Source organism: Pinus tabuliformis, chromosome 7 (genome assembly GCF_031772625.1).
Source record: "Pinus tabuliformis cultivar Carrire ecotype Pingquan chromosome 7, CPIR1, whole genome shotgun sequence".
Lineage (NCBI taxonomy): Eukaryota > Viridiplantae > Streptophyta > Pinopsida > Pinales > Pinaceae > Pinus > Pinus tabuliformis.
In genome coordinates, this window is record NC_142293.1 from 717,376,446 (window position 1) to 717,395,258 (window position 18,813).

Consider the following 18,813-nt stretch of genomic DNA (forward strand, 5'->3'; position numbering starts at 1 on the left):
TATTGATAAGATGAAATCAACATAATATGATCTCATATGGAAGATGAGGTGGTTGACAATGATGGTTTCGATAATGAAAGACACTATGTATAGAAGTTCTTGAGAAAGCAATACACACAGAAAGGAAGAAGAGTTTGTGAAAAGATGCGACTATAGTAAGATAAGATAAGTGATCAACCTCCGATGACTAGAAGAATTAGCTATGACATTCCATAGAGGAGGTATGAAGACCTTGATAAAGTCTGAAAAAGGAGACCCTTGATATTGAGTGTCTTAGAGATAGAGTCATACATGCACAAATGTTGATGTTGCATAAAGTTGATGTCATGACGAAAGGCCATCATAAAAAGGTAATCTTGGTTTGATGTTCATCTTTTATTTTTGAAAACATCTGTTTGGGTTGTCACCTACAACTAGCATTCATGTAATTGGATGGAAGATCCTAAAAGAATAAAAGAGGTAGTTGTATGAAGGAAAGCCAAATGTGGACTAGAAGATCACTTTCTGATGAAAAGAAGTATGATATGACTATTGGTTCAACCCTATGGTTCGTTGAAGGAAAGTGATGGTTGCCCTACAAGATGAAGGCTCCATAATGAAGAAGATGAAGTTTATGATATCGAAAGGAGGAGCCCTACAAGTAACTGATAATACCATGATTTCCACCAAAGAGTAGATAGATGCTATTGGTAACAAGTCCCTAGTTAAGAGGGAGCTTGGGTATATTCCTTTTTATAGGAATGAGTATATCCTCCTTAGTTGAGAGGGAGAGATGGACACATAATTCTTGTCTTCATGTTATGAAGAAAGAATGGAAGATTGGGTAAGCATTTGAGATTGATTCTAATACTCTTTGAGGATGTGGTAGGGCATCTAATAGGCAAGAGTAGTCAAAGAGGAAATTCTTGTTAGAAAATAAGAAAGGCAAAAAGATTTTCTTATATAGATAATTACTTGTGATTCTTTTATCTTTATGTTCTTATTTTATCTTTTAGTTCATCAAGCAGTGACCAAAACAATGACACAAGGACAACAGGCGTAGGCGGACAACTAGGGCAAAACCCCTAAATAGGGGAAAACCCAATCAACAATTCTTCCTTCAATAGTTTCTCGAGATAATCCAAGGCTCTAGACCCAGACAAAGATTCACTCCACACCAAGTCAACCCTCAATCCTTCTTGCAGATGACAATCCTTCACAAGCAACTTTGACCTGACAATATCAACAACATCTTCGACCTAGCAACAATAGCAACAACTTCGATAAAACTTGGAGAACTTCGATCTCCCTTGATACACCTCAAAATTGAGTGAAATTTGTCCCAAAATTTCAATTTTGAGCCCTTTTATCTTCCTCTAGAAACTCACACTTCTTTCCAGCTCCTTTTCCAACCCTTAAACAATTTCACACTTTTCCAGCTTCCAGCTTCAGAGATCGAACTATGTGAGAGAGAATGAGATGCTCCAAATGAATTCGAACTCCTTGTATTTATAGCCCTTCTGTGAGGTTGAATTACTTGTCTTGAGGCCGACTTGGTGTGGAGGAGACGAAATTCATTTTTGACTCAAAAATAATTGTTTTTACATGATCTGAAAGCCCATGAAGGGGCTCTTTAAATGTGCAATGACTCTAATGGCTTAGAATAAATCCTAGAAGTCCTCAATGGGGCTTTGACCTAAAACTTGATAGCCCAAGCATAAAACCCATGCTTTAATAAGTCATAATAAAATATTTTGTTCATTCTTTTGATAAGTACATCTCAAATATATGTATGAAGACCAAACCTAGTTACAAATTTCAAGTTTCAACACTCCCTCTTAACTAGGGAGGTATTCATCAGTACAAGTACATGGAAGATCTCAGAACACATGAACCATGATGAATTTTAGGCACCGCAATGCCATGGACTAGATTCCTGACCAGGGCAATCTATCCCAGGTCCTCCAACAGTTTAGGCACCGCAATGCCATGGACTAGATTCATGACCAAGACAATCTATCTAGGTGGCACTAAGATGGACTAAAGCTTTCAACCTCATTAGGTACCATTAGGCTTACTTACTAACCATCAACCCAGGGATCTAGGTGCATATCAGAGGTCAGAGCTCCATGACCAAAGCCACCCTCCCTACTTCGGGAATTAGACAACATCACAAAGTGCCAACCAGATGTCCTCCTAGGCAATGTCTCACACATAAAGCCTCAACTTCTTGATTATTCCAATCAGTAACAAATCCTCCCAAACAAGTATATCGACAACAAATCTCTCCAAACACTGATCGATAACACAAAGCATGTAAAAACATGTTATCCAACCTTCAAGAGATTTACTTGTTCAAACACAATCCCAATCAGCGACAAACTTTCAAATGTACATAAGTAGATACAAACCTTCGGGGTCTTCCAGACAACTTGATTTTGCTTCTTCAACTTTCCATAGTAGGACTTAGAGCTCCCCAAATGAATCTTGACAGAAGATTCCTCAACCATGCATATTCTACAAATAGATCTGACTTTTTTTATCTCAACAGCCCTTCAAAATACATTCTCCAATTTCTTCTTTCAAGGTATTCTTCATGACTATGATATGACCTCCCTCTCAACTAGGGAGATTCCTTTCATCCAAGCTCCCTCTCAACTTAGGGATATTTCATCCAGGCTCCCTCTTAACTTAGGGAGTCTTATTTCTTATCCATGACATCGAAGAATCCTTCATGGCTTACAACCTTCTCATCAAAGTTATCATGATCACCATCATTCACATCATGCTTATCACATCAACTTTTCTTTACGAACATCTTCACCATCTTGAAGATCATGTACCTGCACAACTTAGATAGCAAGTACATGCATATCTATAGAAGCATGAAGTTAACCATATCAAAATCACGAAAGCATTCAACTTTATATATCAGATGCCCAAACTTAATTACAACCAAGAGATGCATACTCTTCAACTTCTTGCTAGGGATTTTGTCATAAACCCTAGACTACTTCATTAAGACTTCGAGCATTTCATAACAACTTTGATTACATCTAGGGTTTCAATGTTTCTTCCAAAGGTATGACATACCCTACTACAACATATAGAAAACCCTAGAAAAAATTAAAACAAATATAGATCTACAAAGTATCTAACAACTTTCAGAATTAATATGTTAGAATTCCTGCTAGGATTTCATACAAACCCTATATTTTATACATGAGATTCAACAGTCAAAACCAATCACAACTCAATCAACAACATGACTAGCTTCTACTAAGGTTTGTTGCAAACCCTAGATTTTCACAACCAATCAAACATCAATCATAACTAAAACTTCAAATTTCAACATTCCTACACAAATCTCAAATTATGACATTGTCATCATATATCAGAGATTTGGACTTCTACTAAGGTTTGATTACAAAGCCTAGAATTCACAAAACTATCATCCTAGAGAATTAAACCTTGACTAGGGGTTAGTTCCAAACCATAGGACTCATGACCATCAACAAACAGATCAACTCATACATCTAGGATCTCATTATCATACAAGCATGTCATAACCTGTGTTACCCAAACTCAACTACACAAATATCAATAAGAGTTAGACGTACAACAAACTTGATTAGACTAGGGTTTGATTAGACAAACACACATTCCAAGGATTTCATTTCTAAGACTTTATAAGGGTCTTGTGTATACACCTCACCAAACCCTAATGATCTAAGGTTTCAATACAAAACATAGAAAACCCTTAATTGCCAATACTTCAAAGGTTTGAGATTTTAGACACTACCATTCAACCATAACAAGTTAGGGTTTCCATAGCCATACAAAACCCCAAACATGACTTCATCAAAACATCAGGCATTTTTTTTCAACAATAACCCTAAGAAGATCAGGGTTTCACGCATAATCATCGACATACCCTTAGGTCAGGTTTTCACAATGAACCTTTCTAGGGTTCCACAAGAGCAATCAAAGATATTAGGAGGGTAGATTTATCCAATGATGAATTACCCAATCAAGAATCTTTAAGATTCATGGAAGGTAGACAAAAAGATGTTAGTAATAGTTTATCAAGAATGAATATGGAGAGAGCAAAACTTGTAATTCAAAACATACCTTTTGTTCCTTACCAAACCTTGTAATTCCAATGCTTTGTTTTTATGAGGCCTTCTTCCTTGGGTTTTCAACAAGTTTTCCTAAACAAGGAAAATAAGAGTAGAAATGTGATTAGTATTTAATGCAAACAAAAGTAGATAAGGAAAACTAAAAATGAAAATGGTAATAGGATACTTATCTTTTGAGGTTGACGAGGGTTTCATCCAAGCTTGAGGGATACCTATAACCTTAAGAACAAATAAAAATGTTTTTCCAAAGTATGTTAAACCTAAAAGACAGAAATCAAAGTGAAATAAAAAGGCTTAGATCAAAGGACCTTAGTAGTGTAAGTCCCTTAAATCCAATTCTTTGGGCTTAGTCTTCTTTGGAGATCCTTGTTCAGCTACATTGGCTTGATCTCTACTTCTTTTCTTGTTCCTCAGATTGTCGGGGCAGTCACTTCTACATTGACCCATCTTGTGGCATTGGTAGCATTCTATATTGGACATAACAATCTCCTTTCGTGGCCCTCTTGACTTCTTGGAGTGTCCTTTCTTGTGGGAAGCAAAGTATGCATTTGACACCTTTTCTTCTCCATTGTTGGATACTAATGAAATTGTCATTTCTTCTTGGGTGCAAGCATTTGATAATTGTTCAATGGTGGGAGCTTCTTTCCAACTATTGAGACCTGAAGCAAAAGAACTCCAAGTAGGTGATAATTCCAATAGTGCAATGATTACTAACTCCTTCTCCAGTACTATTTCAACTATGACTTGAAGTTCATCTCTAATCTTTGATATCCTTACAAAAAAGGAAGCCACAATATCATCCTTTGTTATCTTAGCAGTTCTTAACTCATTCTTCAAGCTTGCTACTTGACCAATATTTTTGATAGTGAATAATTTTGTCAATGCTTCATACATTTCTTGAGCATGGTCTATATTGGAAATATATGGGACAAGATTGTTCTTAATGCTTTCTACCATCAAAGTCATAGCCAATATTTCCAATTCCCTATACTTCATATTGTCTGCATCATTGGATTCTTGGTAGGTTTCTTCACCTTCCCTCTGACCACATCCAAGACCTTGTTCTTTTCAAGAATGGGATCAATTCTTTTCTTCCAAGATCTGTAGTTTGATGCTCCTTCCAACTTGTTCTCACTCTTTAATGTATTAGACATTGTCCTTGAAGATAGCGAGCTTCTTTTCTTATAAGAGATCCTTATATGATCCATAGATCAATCCTTTAGATCCCTTGTAATACATACTCAAGGCTGCCCTTTTCCTCCTTCACCTTAGCTTTGATACCATGATAGAAAATCAAAAAGGCAGAAAGATTTTCTTATATAGATAATTACTTGTGATTCTTTTATCTTTATGTTCTTATTTTATCTTTTAGTTCATCAAACAATTACCAAAACAACGACACAATGAAAACATACGTAGGCGGATAGTCAGGGCAAAGCTCCTATCTAGGGGAAAACTGTAAAGTTTTGTAGATGTTCTATGCTAAGAGCAATTTCACTTTTCTCACAACAATCATACAAGTAGATAAGCAAAATGCAGATAGAACATATAAGCAGATCTTACAGAAGACAAATCAGAAACAAGAAAAATGTATGTGTTTGTTTCGGCGGTCAACAGGATGCTTCAACCAGCAAAGTCTCCTTTGGTCAGCCAGCCCAGCATGTGTCACAACAACCCTCCAACCAGTAGATGAGTCAACCCAAGTCAGTTCTACAAAAGTCAACGCTGTCCTGAAAAGTCAACGCAGGGGCAGCAAGCTAAAAGTCAACGCAGCAGCAAAACGGTCAACCCTTTGACCTCGATTTTTGTGCCAGGTAGTATGGCCTTCAAAAATCGAACCTCCCACAAGTTTTCAGCTTGTTTGGACCAAGCGTTGACCAAAGTCAACGCTGGTCAAACTTCTGCGAAACCCTAGCAGCAGAAAAATCCTCTTCGTCCTTCCCACGTGTGGCTGAAATTCGTCCTCCAGGTAGCTCGTACTTTTTAGGATGAGAGAGGAAGATGTGAGTTGTGTTGTGATCAAATTCTCTCCAACTTTTCCTGTATATATATATCCATCAATGAGGGTGTGTGACACATCTGTTGGGCATGTGAGCCTACATTACAAAACTGGCTGACCTTTGCACATATAATTTATTAAGAATAATAAATTCAAAATATAAGTTCTGCTCATCGGATTAAGACAATTTTATATATGGATTTTACACCTCTCAGAAAGAGGAATCCAACAAAAATATTAGCCTCTTAATCTGAGCATCAGAACATGGAGTTTGGACCTAGTTGTCCAAATTTAACACTCCCTCTCAACTAGGGAGAACTCCATCTATTAGTGCAATTAACATCGTGAGTCATCCCGCCGAAACTTGCTTTGCTGGCTTCTTTATTTCAGAACAGAAGTGGGTCAGTCATAAAGACATCATTCCCCGACTGACATAATCAGTTCAGAGGTCCCAGACCTCACAAATCTTGATCCCAGATCAAGTGGTTGGACCATGCCATCCTAGATAGAGAGTACGGCAATCTCTGATGCGTCCATCAGTCTTTGCTAATAGTCTCTAGCTTTTCCACACCTCATTGGCCAAATGAGAGGTACTTCCCATGAGCCCTGAACTCAATGGGTAGGATGCATACGGGGCACAGATTAAATGAGTGGCGAACCAGCTCAATAATCACAAGGGTGGGGCAGAAGCATTATGAGTGCTTATAGCTCCGAGAAGCTATCCTCAAAGCCCCCCAGAGCTCCCAGAGGTCATCGTCCAACAGGACCCACATCATAGGGTCTTTCCACGACACCAAGACTCTCACGGAAGGTTAGGAACTTGACCTTCCCCAGGGGCTTAGTGAGAATATCCGCGACCTGCTCATCAGTTCCTATATGATCGAGCCTTACGGCGCCTCGCTGTACCATATCCCGGATAAAGTGGTACCTGATATCAATATGCTTGGATCAGTCGTGGAACACAGGATTCTCAGTCATACGAATCCCACTCTGATTATCACAGAGTATTACAGTGGTATCTAGCACATGTTGGAACAGCTCAATAAAGAGCTTCCTCAACCAAACTGCTTCACAACAGGCCATACTAGCAGCAATGTATTCGGCCTCCGCAGTGCTCAAAGCCACCGACTTCTGCTTCCTGCTCATCCATGAGATCGAAGCAGAACCAAGATTGAAACAGCATCCAGATGTGCTCTTACGATCCACCACACTGCCAGCCCAATCGGCATCAGTATATCCCCGGAGTATCACACTCCCGGCAGTGCATCTCAGCCCATGGTTTATCGTGCCCCGAAGATATCTCAAAAGATTCTTGGCACCAACCCAGTGAAAATGATGAGGCTCAACCATCTGTTGACTCAAAGTATTCACTGCAAAACATATGTCCGGACGAGTGTTCACTAAGAACATCAAAGCTCCTATGAGTTGACGATACTCAGTAGGATTGGCCAAGATAGGCCCTGCAGCGCTGCCACTCAACTTCTTAAAGTTGAGTTCCATTGGTGTCGACACGGACTTACAGTCCACCATCCCAAATCTTTCCAGAAGCTTCACAATATACTTTCCTTGAGAAAGGAAAATCTCTCCAGGTCTCTGCCAGACCTCCAGGCCTAGGAAATAGTGCATCAGTTCTAGGTCTTTCATCTCGAACTCAGCAGCAAGCTCCCTCTTACATTGATGAATGAGAGGGTCATCCCCTGTCAGGAAGAGGTCGTCCACATACAGCACTAGAATGAGAGGCTTTCCTTCCTCAACCTTAAAGTAAAGGTTAGGATCAGCATTGCTTCGAGTGAAGCCCAGCTTCATCAAGTAACTATCCATCCTCTCATACCAAGCTCTGGGTGCTTGCTTTAACCCATAGAGGGCTTTCTTCAACCTGCAGACATAAGTGTCTCGATCTTGAACTTCAAATCCCAGAGGTTGTTCTACATACACCTCTTCCTTTATTGCACCATGCAGAAAAGCGGTCTTGACATCCATCTGATGAAGACTCCATCCTTGCGTAGCAGCAAGGGCTATGATGGATCGGATGGTGGTATATCAAGCCACAGGTGCAAATATATCGTCATAGTCAATTCCTTCCTTTTGAGAGAAGCCACGGGCAACAAATCTTGCCTTAAACTTTTCAGCACTCCCATCAGATCCATGTTTAATCTTGTAGAGCCATTTAGCGGTGACAACAGATTTGTCCTTCGGTCTCGGGACCACATCCCAGACATCATTCTTCATAATAGCCTCATATTCTTCATGCATAGCATCCTTCCAGACTTGATGCTTGATGGCTTCTTCAAAAGATCCAGGTTCAGATTGTATAATAGTACTCATGGCAGCTAGATACCCTTGGTATCTACACGGCTTCTTGCTTTCTCGGAATGTTCCCCTTGGGGCAGCATGACCCTCAGCATCTTCGAGGGTGTCCCTGAGCCATGATGGCCTCTTTCCTAGAGAAGGGGAAGGATCAATAGGGTCCATTGGCTCTTCAACATCAGGCATAGTCTCATCCTGGGGTTCTTCCAGATTTCCAGGTCTTTCTTCATGGTTTTCTTCAGATCTAGGAAGATCTACTACTTTCTTCAGGGAAGCATCTTCGTCAAAAGTGACATCATGGCTTATCTCTACTTCCCTTTGACCAGGTACATAGACTCTATATGCCTTAGAAGTCTCACTGTAGCCCACAAACATTCCTTTCTTCCCAGTAGCATCCAGCTTACTTCTCTTTTCTTTCGGCACATGAAAATAGACAGGACATCCAAAAATTCTAAAATGTGAGACATCAGGTTTCTTACCAGAGAAAACCTCTTCGGGAGTTTTGGAGTCCAAAGCGGAATGAGGGCATCGGTTTTGAATGTACACAGCAGTATTTGCAGCTTCTCCCCACAGAAACTTTGGAAGACCCTGGTCACATAGCATGGCACGGGCAGCTTCCACAATAGTCCTATTCTTGCGTTCAGCAACACCATTCTGCTCAGGAGTATATGCAGTGGTAGTCTCCCTCTTAATGCCAGCTTCTCTGCAAAAGTCTTTGAACTCATTTAACTCATATTCAGTGCCATTGTCAGTCCTCAAAATCTTGATCTTCTTTCCGGTCATATTTTCCACCAAGGCTTTGAAGGTACGGAACCACATGAAAGCCTCATCCTTCTTCTTCAAGAAGTATATCCAGGTTTTGTGAGAGAAGTCATCAGTAAATGTCATATAGTAAGAACATCCCCCCAGGGATGTTACAGGCAACATACCGGAAAGATCAGAATGGACCAGTTGCAATATCTCAGATGTCTTTATGACACTTGAGGGGAAAGGTCCCCTTGTATGTTTTCCTTCAGCACAGCCCTTACATACACCTTTATGATTATTTCCAAAATCAGGCATCCCTGTCACCACCTTCCTTGCTTCGGGAAGAGCCTTGTAATGAAGGTGTCCAAATCTTCGGTGCCATAGTTCGGTTTGACGGATAGTATCACAAGTCATAGCTCCCAACGGACTCCCTCCAACCTGGTAGAGTGTACCAACTCTAAAACCAATTGAGATAGCTTCCTTGAAGCTCTTCTTCCACATGAGTACCTTTCCATCAGAGAAAGTTACATTGAATCCTTTGTCTTCCATGGCAGATACAGACACAAGGTTCTTCTTCAATTTGGGTACATAGAGTACATCTTGTAGATGAAGGACTTGTCCTTGAGACAAGTGGAGGGTCACAGTCCCGGTCCCTTTCACAGGATAAGTGGCATTATCCCCAAGGATAATTTCTAGATTAGTATCCCTTTCAACCATGTCAGAAAGTGCTTCCTTGAATCCGGTGATGTGTCTTGAGGCACCACTATCGATTAGCCAAACATCCATAGTGTCGGGTGGAGATGCAGCTGAGAGAGCAGATATTAGAATATACTCATTTCTTTTATCAACAACATTAGACTCCTCATACCTGGTATTTCTAGTCCTTTTAGAAGGTGGATGGTTTCCTTCAAAGTGAGCCTTCCTCTTTCCTTTGGATTTGTCATTTCTTTGATTCCCATTCCTTCGGTTGTTGTTGTTGTCGTCACTATCGGGAGAATTCTTCTGGAAGGGGCATTCTCTAGCATAGTGTCCAGTCCTATGGCAGGTGAAACATTTACCCTTCTTCTTTTGAGTCTTAGTCCTTCCTTTGTCCTTGGAACCACCAGAGTTCTTCTTTCGGGAATGAGCAACATAGGCAGCATTTCTTTCATTATCAAATTCCTTCATCCTTGTTTCTTCTTGCATACATCTAGACAGAAGCTCATCAAAGTTAGGGATGGTACTATTGTTGAGAATGGTAGTTGTGAATACTTGCCATTCATATGGAAGTCCTCCAAGTGCGGTAAGAACCATCTCACGATCAGCTATTGTCTCCCCAATAGCTAGCAGATTGTTCCTGGTTTCGGTCAACTTCATAAAGAAAGTTTGAATAGACTCGTCTCGGCCCTTCTTCATATTCTTCAACTTGTTCTTGAGGAATAGCACTTGGTTCACATTGTTTACTCGGAACATAAGTATCAGTTTGTCATACATCTCCTTGGATGTGCCTAGTTCAGATATGTAGGCAACCAGACTCTTATTTATGGATTCCCTGATCAGCAGTTTTGCTCTGATTTCTCCCTTCTTATACTTGTGTTTAACAGCAGCAGAGGCATTTGATGGAGGCTCTTGAATCTTCCCTGTCACATGATCTAGGAGATCATGATCTTCTAATTTGAGATCTAATAACATCTTCCAGGCATGGAAGTCATCACTTCCAGTCAGCTTGTCATTCTCCCTGAATTCAAGCTTAGAGGAATCCATTTCCTTCGATGATGATTGCTATAGATAGAGTTTGTCTTCACCTCAGCTCTGATACCATGTAAAGTTTTGTAGATGTTCTATGCTAAGAGCAATTTCACTTTTCTCACAGCAATCATACAAGTAGATAAGCAAAATGCAGATAGAACATATAAGCAGATCTTACAGAAGACAAATCAGAAACAAGAAAAATGTATGTGTTTGTTTCGGCGGTCAACAGGATGCTTCAACCAGCAAAGTCTCCTTTGGTCAGCCAGCCTAGCATGTGTCACAACAACCCTCCAACCAGTAGATGAGTCAACCCAAGTCAGTTCTACAAAAGTCAACGCTGTCCTGAAAAGTCAACGCAGGGGCAGCAAGCTAAAAGTCAACGCAGCAGCAAAACGGTCAACCCTTTGACCTTGATTTTTGTGCCAGGTAGTATGGCCTTCAAAAATCGAACCTCCCACAAGTTTTCAGCTTGTTTGGACCAAGCGTTGACCAAAGTCAACGCTGGTCAAACTTCTGCGAAACCCTAGCAGCAGAAAAATCCTCTTCGTCCTTCCCACGTGTGGCTGAAATTCGTCCTCCAGGTAGCTCGTACTTTTTAGGATGAGAGAGGAAGATGTGAGTTGTGTTGTGATCAAATTCTCTCCAACTTTTCCTGTATATATATATCCATCAATGAGGGTGTGTGACACATCTGTTGGGCATGTGAGCCTACATTACAAAACTGGCTGACCTTTGCACATATAATTTATTAAGAATAATAAATTCAAAATATAAGTTCTGCTCATCGGATTAAGACTATTTTTATATGGATTTTACACCTCTCAGAAAGAGGAATCCAACAAAAATATTAGCCTCTTAATCTGAGCATCAGAACATGGAGTTTGGACCTAGTTGTCCAAATTTAACAAAAACCCAATCAACAATTCTTCCTTCAACAGCTTCTCGAGTTAATCCAAGACTCTAGACCCAGACAAAGATTCCCTCCACACCAAGTCATCCCTCAATCCTTCTTGCAGATGATAATCCTTCTCAAGCAACTTCGACCTGGCAGCATCAACAACAACTTCGATCCAACAATAGTGGTAGCAGCAACTTCGACCAAACTTGGAGAACTTCGATCTCCCTTGATACACCTCAGAATTGAGTGAAATTTTTCCCAAAATTTCGATTTTGAGCCCTTTTATCTTCCTCTAGAAACTCACACTTCTTTTCAACGCCTTTTCCATCCCTTAAACAATTTCGCACTATTCCAGCTTCCAGCTTCAGAGATCGAACTATGTGAGAGAGAATGAGATGCTCCAAATGAATTCAAACACTATGTATTTATAGCCCTTCTGTGAGGTCAAATTACTTATCATGAGGCCGACTTGGTGTGGAGGAGACTAAATTCATTTTTTACTCAAAATTAATTCTTTTTACATGATCTAAAAGCCCAAGAAGGGTCTCTTTAAATGTACAATGACTCTAATTGCCTAGAATAAATCCTAGAAGTCCTCAATGGGGACTTTGACCTAAAACATGATGACCCATTCATGAAACCCATGCTTTAATATGTCATAATAAAATATTTTCTTCATTCTTTGGTAAGTACATCTCAAATATATTTATGAAGACCGAACCTAGTTACAAATTTCAACAATTCCTTGAGGATGTGTTATTCCAAGAAAGGAATTGTTTGAAAAGGAAATACCTTTTGAACACCCGGGTGGGGTATGTGCCTTGAGAGACAATGATTTAGGTGTTTATAATCATTGGTGTCGCCAGCATTGTGCTCTAATCTTGTGGAGAGATAGAGTTGTTAGTCAAGGCCTTTCTATGTGACAATGCTGGTTGGTATAATGAGATGCACTGACATAAGCTGATAAGATAACTTATGAGATGTTTTATCAATAAGACTCTTCTTATGACAATTCTTCAGTTTGAGAATATCCAAATACCTTGTATGGATTATGAATACCTCCCTAGTTAAGAGGGAGTGTTGAAATATATAACTAGGTTCGATTTTCATAATGACATATGTAATCATGATTTTATGTAAAGAGAAAAATAAAATTATTATTGTCATTCTTAAGGCATGGGTTTCATGTTCAAGGTTATTTGATTTATAGGTCAAGCACCCATTGAGTGCTTCTAGGGCTTGTCATTGAGTCAACAAGTCAATTGAGTCACTATCATGCATGGAAGACCATCCTAGGCTTATTGTATCAAGTCAAGAAAATTTATTTGAGTCAAAATTAGAGTCAAAGACCGTCCAAGACCTTGTCGACATGCAATCTAAAAGTCGGCCTCCTAAAGATGACATGTCGACGTATTAAGGGCATCTTAGAAGCCTATATATAAGGGGAAGTCGACCACATTTGAGACAATCGAAGTAGCTCTCAAGAAGTTCGATCTAAGCAAGAAGAAGATCAAAAGAAGAGTGAAAAAGGAGGAGAAGAACCAAGGAGAAAATATCGAAGTTTTGGAATTGTTTTTGGGCTAATCTCTCACACGTGCTAATTGAAATTAGGGTACCCTCTTTGTTGTCACAAGAAGCTGAATTAAGGTGCCAAGAGGACCTAATTTAGAAGCCGAGCATTCAAGAACAAAAAGAGAAAGACACTGAATTGCCTAGGGATTGTTTCGGAGGTTAATTCCTTTTACACGTGCGAAAAGGTTAGAGCATCAATCTGTTGTAGGTAGGTCAAATTGCAGTCTCTACAAGAAGCTAAAATTTGGTGTCACATCAGTCTAATATACAAGTTGAATTGCCAAGGAAAGATAACTTATCTCAACAAAGGTAAAAGGAGGAAGAATTCACCATATTTTCACTCACATGTGTGGCCTAGGGTTTCTGCAATAAGGACGAATTGTTGTGAGGAACTTGCATGTCTACAATATTGGTCAAAGGAGAAATTGTATTGACTATGAGGAAAGTTTGACTTGGGTTGAAGGAAGTTCATCAAGAAGCAGTTTGACTTGGTCTTGGAGGGATCTTGGTCAAGGGTCATAGGTCTTGGATTTCATCATTTAAAATTTTATAAGAAAAGAGTTCTTGTGGGTTTTCCTCTCAGGAGGAGAGGTTTTGGCTCTGGATGATGGACTATATCTTATGTCCCCAAATATGTATAAAAGTTAAAATCCCCAAGTGCTACAAAATAAAACAAGGGTTAGAAATAATTTACAAATGTACAATATCTGCAAAATACAATTTGGGGGTTTTGTTAGCAAGTTAAATCCTTTTAGCCCAAGATCAAATAAAATTTTGAGAAGATTTTTTAAACAAATTTTATGGGTGAATGATCTCGAAAGATGGACCAGCCAAAACCCTCCTCAAAATAATTTACCACAATGAAAGCTTAGAGCTTGAACAAGGTCGATTCTTCTCCATAGTCTTTGAACTTGGAGCCCAAGGACTAGCATACCTGTAAATCTCTATTAGATCTTATGACAAATTGTAGATCATGTGGTGAATCAGATCACTTAAAATAGCTCATATCAATAGAATGTTCTTATCACCGAAAAATAAAATAACGATTAAATAATTTTAGCACAATATAGAAGATCAACGCATAGCTAACACATACCACATATTAGCAGATAGAAGAACACCATGAACTGAGCCCGAAAGTCTTTCTATTATGAGAAAAAATGTTCCCAGCACAATAGTAGCTCAATATTAACATTACAAAATCACCACATCCAAAGATGGGAAATAGAAGCTAAATGGCTTCCTTATGTAGAGGAAACTCGTCCAAGTGGAAAATAACGAATAGTTGGCTTGATCCTCTTCAAAATAATCTTGATCGTCAAAAATAACTTGATCATCTTTAATCTCCACCATCAAATTTTTATTTTTGAGGAAAAATTTGAATCTTTTAAAAACCAATTCGAATTTCTTTATTAATCCAAAAATTAATATTTTGGATTAATTTCCTAAAAAATTTGACTTTGAATTAACCACCAAGGAGCAAGGGCTCAAATTTTCTTAAAATATCCATTCTTCACTTGGTGGAGGACCTATAAAAATTGAGTTCTTTTTGACACACGAATTTTTTATTATTTTCCACTTGGAAAGAAATTAATTTCTCTATAATTATTTTTTGACTCAAAATTAATAATTTTCTGGCTTAGGATTTTTATTTGATTTAGCCAAAAAAATTATTAATTGACTCTAGAGGAGATTTAATGACTTTTACACCCTCAAATATTTTAGCCATGGTTTTTGATTGTGAGTGACCATGCACCAAAATAATTTTTACATCAAAATAATTACAATATCAACCCTTAGAAGGGGAAAAACACATTTAGACCAAACCCTCAAGGCATTACCCAATTCTGTGACATAATATGATGTTGTATGAGACCAAGTGTGCTTATAATAAAATAATTTAGCCATGATGTTTTGATTATGAAGTACCATGCACTAAAACTATTCCTAAACACACTCTTACATCAAACTCAATAAACTCTAAGACTCACCTAAGACCTTGTCGATGAATTCCACCCTAGCTTTGGGGTTTAAGCTTGATGAAAAACTTTGCCATTTATGCGTGTTTACAAACACACATAATTCGGGGAGGGTAAAAAATTTCTTAGGATGAAATCTTTTGCCAAAATCAGAGGCTTACATAGGTGTTGTTACATAGTTAAATGATCATACTAGCATCATTTACAATAGACCTTGCAGAGATTGGGTTTACAATGATAATATTTCGAAGTTGCATGATGACATTGATCTAAATTTTTTTGATTTGCTGCTATGTACTCTGCTTCTTGGACTCTTGACAAAGCACGGTCATCACCTCAAATATGTCCTCATATTCTACCTTAGATTTGCCCTTGTATTCCACCTCAGATTCATCCTATTTAGTCTCCCACATGTGAACAGAGCCAATAGAAGACGGTGTTTCGAATTATGCCAGGAAGAGGAGGTCGAATGGCTTTTAAATAATGAACTTAATGACTCTGAATAGGTGTTACTTCATGCTGGGTTGACTTGATCATTTAGAGTCGGCGTTACATTTTGGAGGCAAAATTCAAATTTTCCTTCTTTTAAGCCTACTTGAAATATACATTTGTGTTTACCAGCCTAAATCCATTTTAACCCTAGATCTATCAAGTGTCGAGAGGGATCAAATCTCTCGAGGTACAAACTTCTATTTTGAATGCAAAACTTGATGAAAACGATTTGCACCTTGAGGGATTTGATCCCTCTTGGCACTTGATAGATTCAGGGTGAAGATGGATCTAGGCTGGTTTTGAATCTTGACAACATGAGATATATTATTAGATAGGTGTTTTGATGTTTATTAGGCCATTTAATATATATATATATGCTAGTTTAATTTTAAATCTAACTATTTACCATGAACATCTCCCTACACTAAATCTATTTTAATTTTAAACAAAGAATTAAAACCAAAATCTTCTTTAAAAAAATCAATTCCATAGTAATACAAATTTACATTTTAATTTTAATCTTACATCTTAATCTTAACTCATACTCACATAAATAACATATTTACCATCAGTTATTTCCCACCATAATTTAAGCAAGTCTTTGCAAAAAAATGGATAGAAATAAGATGTAAATAAATATATTTAGCACGAGTCACTTCCCACCATTATTTATGTTTTCCTCGACACTTTTGTAAGAGTAAAACTATAGATGTGTAGAGTAGTTACTATCCACCAAAATTTGTGCAAGTCCTTGCTCTTCAACGAACAATTAATTTATCCACTTTACATCTCAATTTATTAGCTCCTTCCAAAGTAGGACTATAGGATTCAATTTGTACGGTGACCACTATTAATTTAGCATTGACCAATTTAGGTTATAATTTTTTATGCAGCTTTTGACATAGCATAATTTCTAACATGAGTGGTAAGGACGATACAACGCTGGAGTAATTATATGGTAAAATGAATCTTAATTTATCACTACCATGTATGATTTTCTTTTATCTAAAAAGTTGTTCATAAACATTTACGTCTACTCATTTCCCTTGGTCGTAGTCTAACGAGGCCACAATTTTGCCTGGAAAACAATGGAAATTCTGGCAGGATTTTTAAAAAATACGACATAAATTTTTGGAAATCTGGGGTACAGCTGCCAAGCTTCAGGATTTTGGGTGCTCCAGGGGTTTTGGATGGTGCTGAATCGATTTCCACCATAAAAAATGTTTCAAACACTTACAGAATTAGATTTCTCGAAAAAAAAAATTATTGGATTCCGGAAAGAATTTTGCCATCCAGGGGAAATTATGGCCTCGGTAGACAATGCTTTCCCTCATTATGTTTTAATTTTTTGACTATGTTGACATATAAATGTTTTTATATTAAATGTTAAAATTTTCAAACATTTATGTCTACACATCTCCCCCTATATCCCTATATTGGGTTGTAGAGTGCCTCTCAATGCAATCAAAAAGATCAACCACAGCTACAAAAATTCCATAGAAGAAGAGTTGAACATAAGGAAAATTGGTTGAAATCCATATAGGATAAGAACTCAATATACTAATATTGAATGAAAGAGTATATTGAATGAAAGATGAAGATGAGAGCATGTCTACAGCGCACTTACATTGGCAATGGTTGACAAGTGCACTTGTAACATTGACAATAAAATAAGAAGAAATATCTTCTTTTATTATTATTATTATTATTATAGAGTTTCAACCCTAAATGACTATTTATGTAAACATTAGAGATGAATATTTACAATCCTGTCTGGAGCCAAGTTTGAATGTAACGCGATATTATCTTGATTGTAAATTATACATTGACATTTGTACTGTGGAATCCTTTTTTATACTTAAAATGATTTGTAGCTTAGAAATGAATTTGGATTCTAGCATAACATTTATTTTCATGTTTTTATCTCAGATATGTGCAGCGGGTGCTATTGAGTGAGCGGGACAAGATGAGATGTTGTACCGTGGAATATAAGGTTCCTGTACAGTCCTCTCAGGCATTTATATATGGTGGAATTTTAGTCTTTGGATTTATTGTTTACTTTCTGGTTATATTTTTTTCGTCACCTGAGCGCTGATGAACACTATGGGCCCCTGTTCAACCTAAATATTTTTTAGAAAATAATGTGAAAAATGAAAACCCTTCTTCATCCTAAATGCAATACGAAACATTGTGTAAATAAAAGCAATTTTGGTTGACAGTGATCCCTTTCTCCTACCGAATGCATGTATTGGTCTACGTAAAAGTATTTAGAGTTGCAAACAGATGTGTAGTCCTTGTTCTTCAAATGTAAGATTTGTCCAAGTTACGGAACACTCAATTTTGAAATACTAGTTATCTCGAGAGTTTTTTCATCGACTGTGATAAAAGGTAGCGTTGGAAGTTTAATAAGAATATATGGATATCACTTATATTATCCATATTCCAACTAGGGGTTTTGACAAATCCTCTTGGACACGGACGCGTCCGTAGTTAAAATATCCTTTATAGACGGGAACATTTCTACATATATTTTTGCCCCTGGTTGGGCATTGCCTTTTTTTGGACTATGACCTTTGGTAAGTTGGCATGCATTTGTCGTTGCACCTAACTGCTTTGGGACTGTAAGGGTTATAATAAGTTTTATTCTATCCTTTTACGTCTTCTATTAACTTTATGTGTCAACACAGTTGAAGCCTAAACGTATCTCTATGACATGTCTCCCTCAAATAAATTGCTTCACTTCACTTGCTGCATATAACATTTTTCATTTATGTTTCTCTCGGTATTCTTGACGAAACGTTCCACTTTATTTACTAGTTCCCAATATTTCTTCCAAGTTGTGATATGAATATGTTTTTGGCATAATATTGGCCTGCATTTTTTAATAGCTTTCCTTCTCTGGCTTCAACGAGATTTTGTGAAAACATGGATAATATATTATATTCCCTTGTCCAAAGCTTCCAAGTTGTG

The 18,813-nt window shown here is 37.9% G+C and overlaps 1 protein-coding gene across 1 annotated transcript in view; it reads left to right on the plus strand.

The window, feature by feature from the left end:
* Window positions 1–18,499, plus strand: part of LOC149249539 (uncharacterized) — a 339,013-nt gene extending 320,514 nt beyond the window's left edge. The window contains exon 16 of the mRNA XM_089458737.1: window positions 17,773–18,499. Within this exon, the coding sequence (XP_089314863.1) occupies window positions 17,773–17,938 (166 nt within the window). The 3' untranslated portion in view covers window positions 17,939–18,499. The remainder of the gene's footprint in view (window positions 1–17,772) is intronic.
* Window positions 18,500–18,813: the final 314 nt, after the last annotated feature.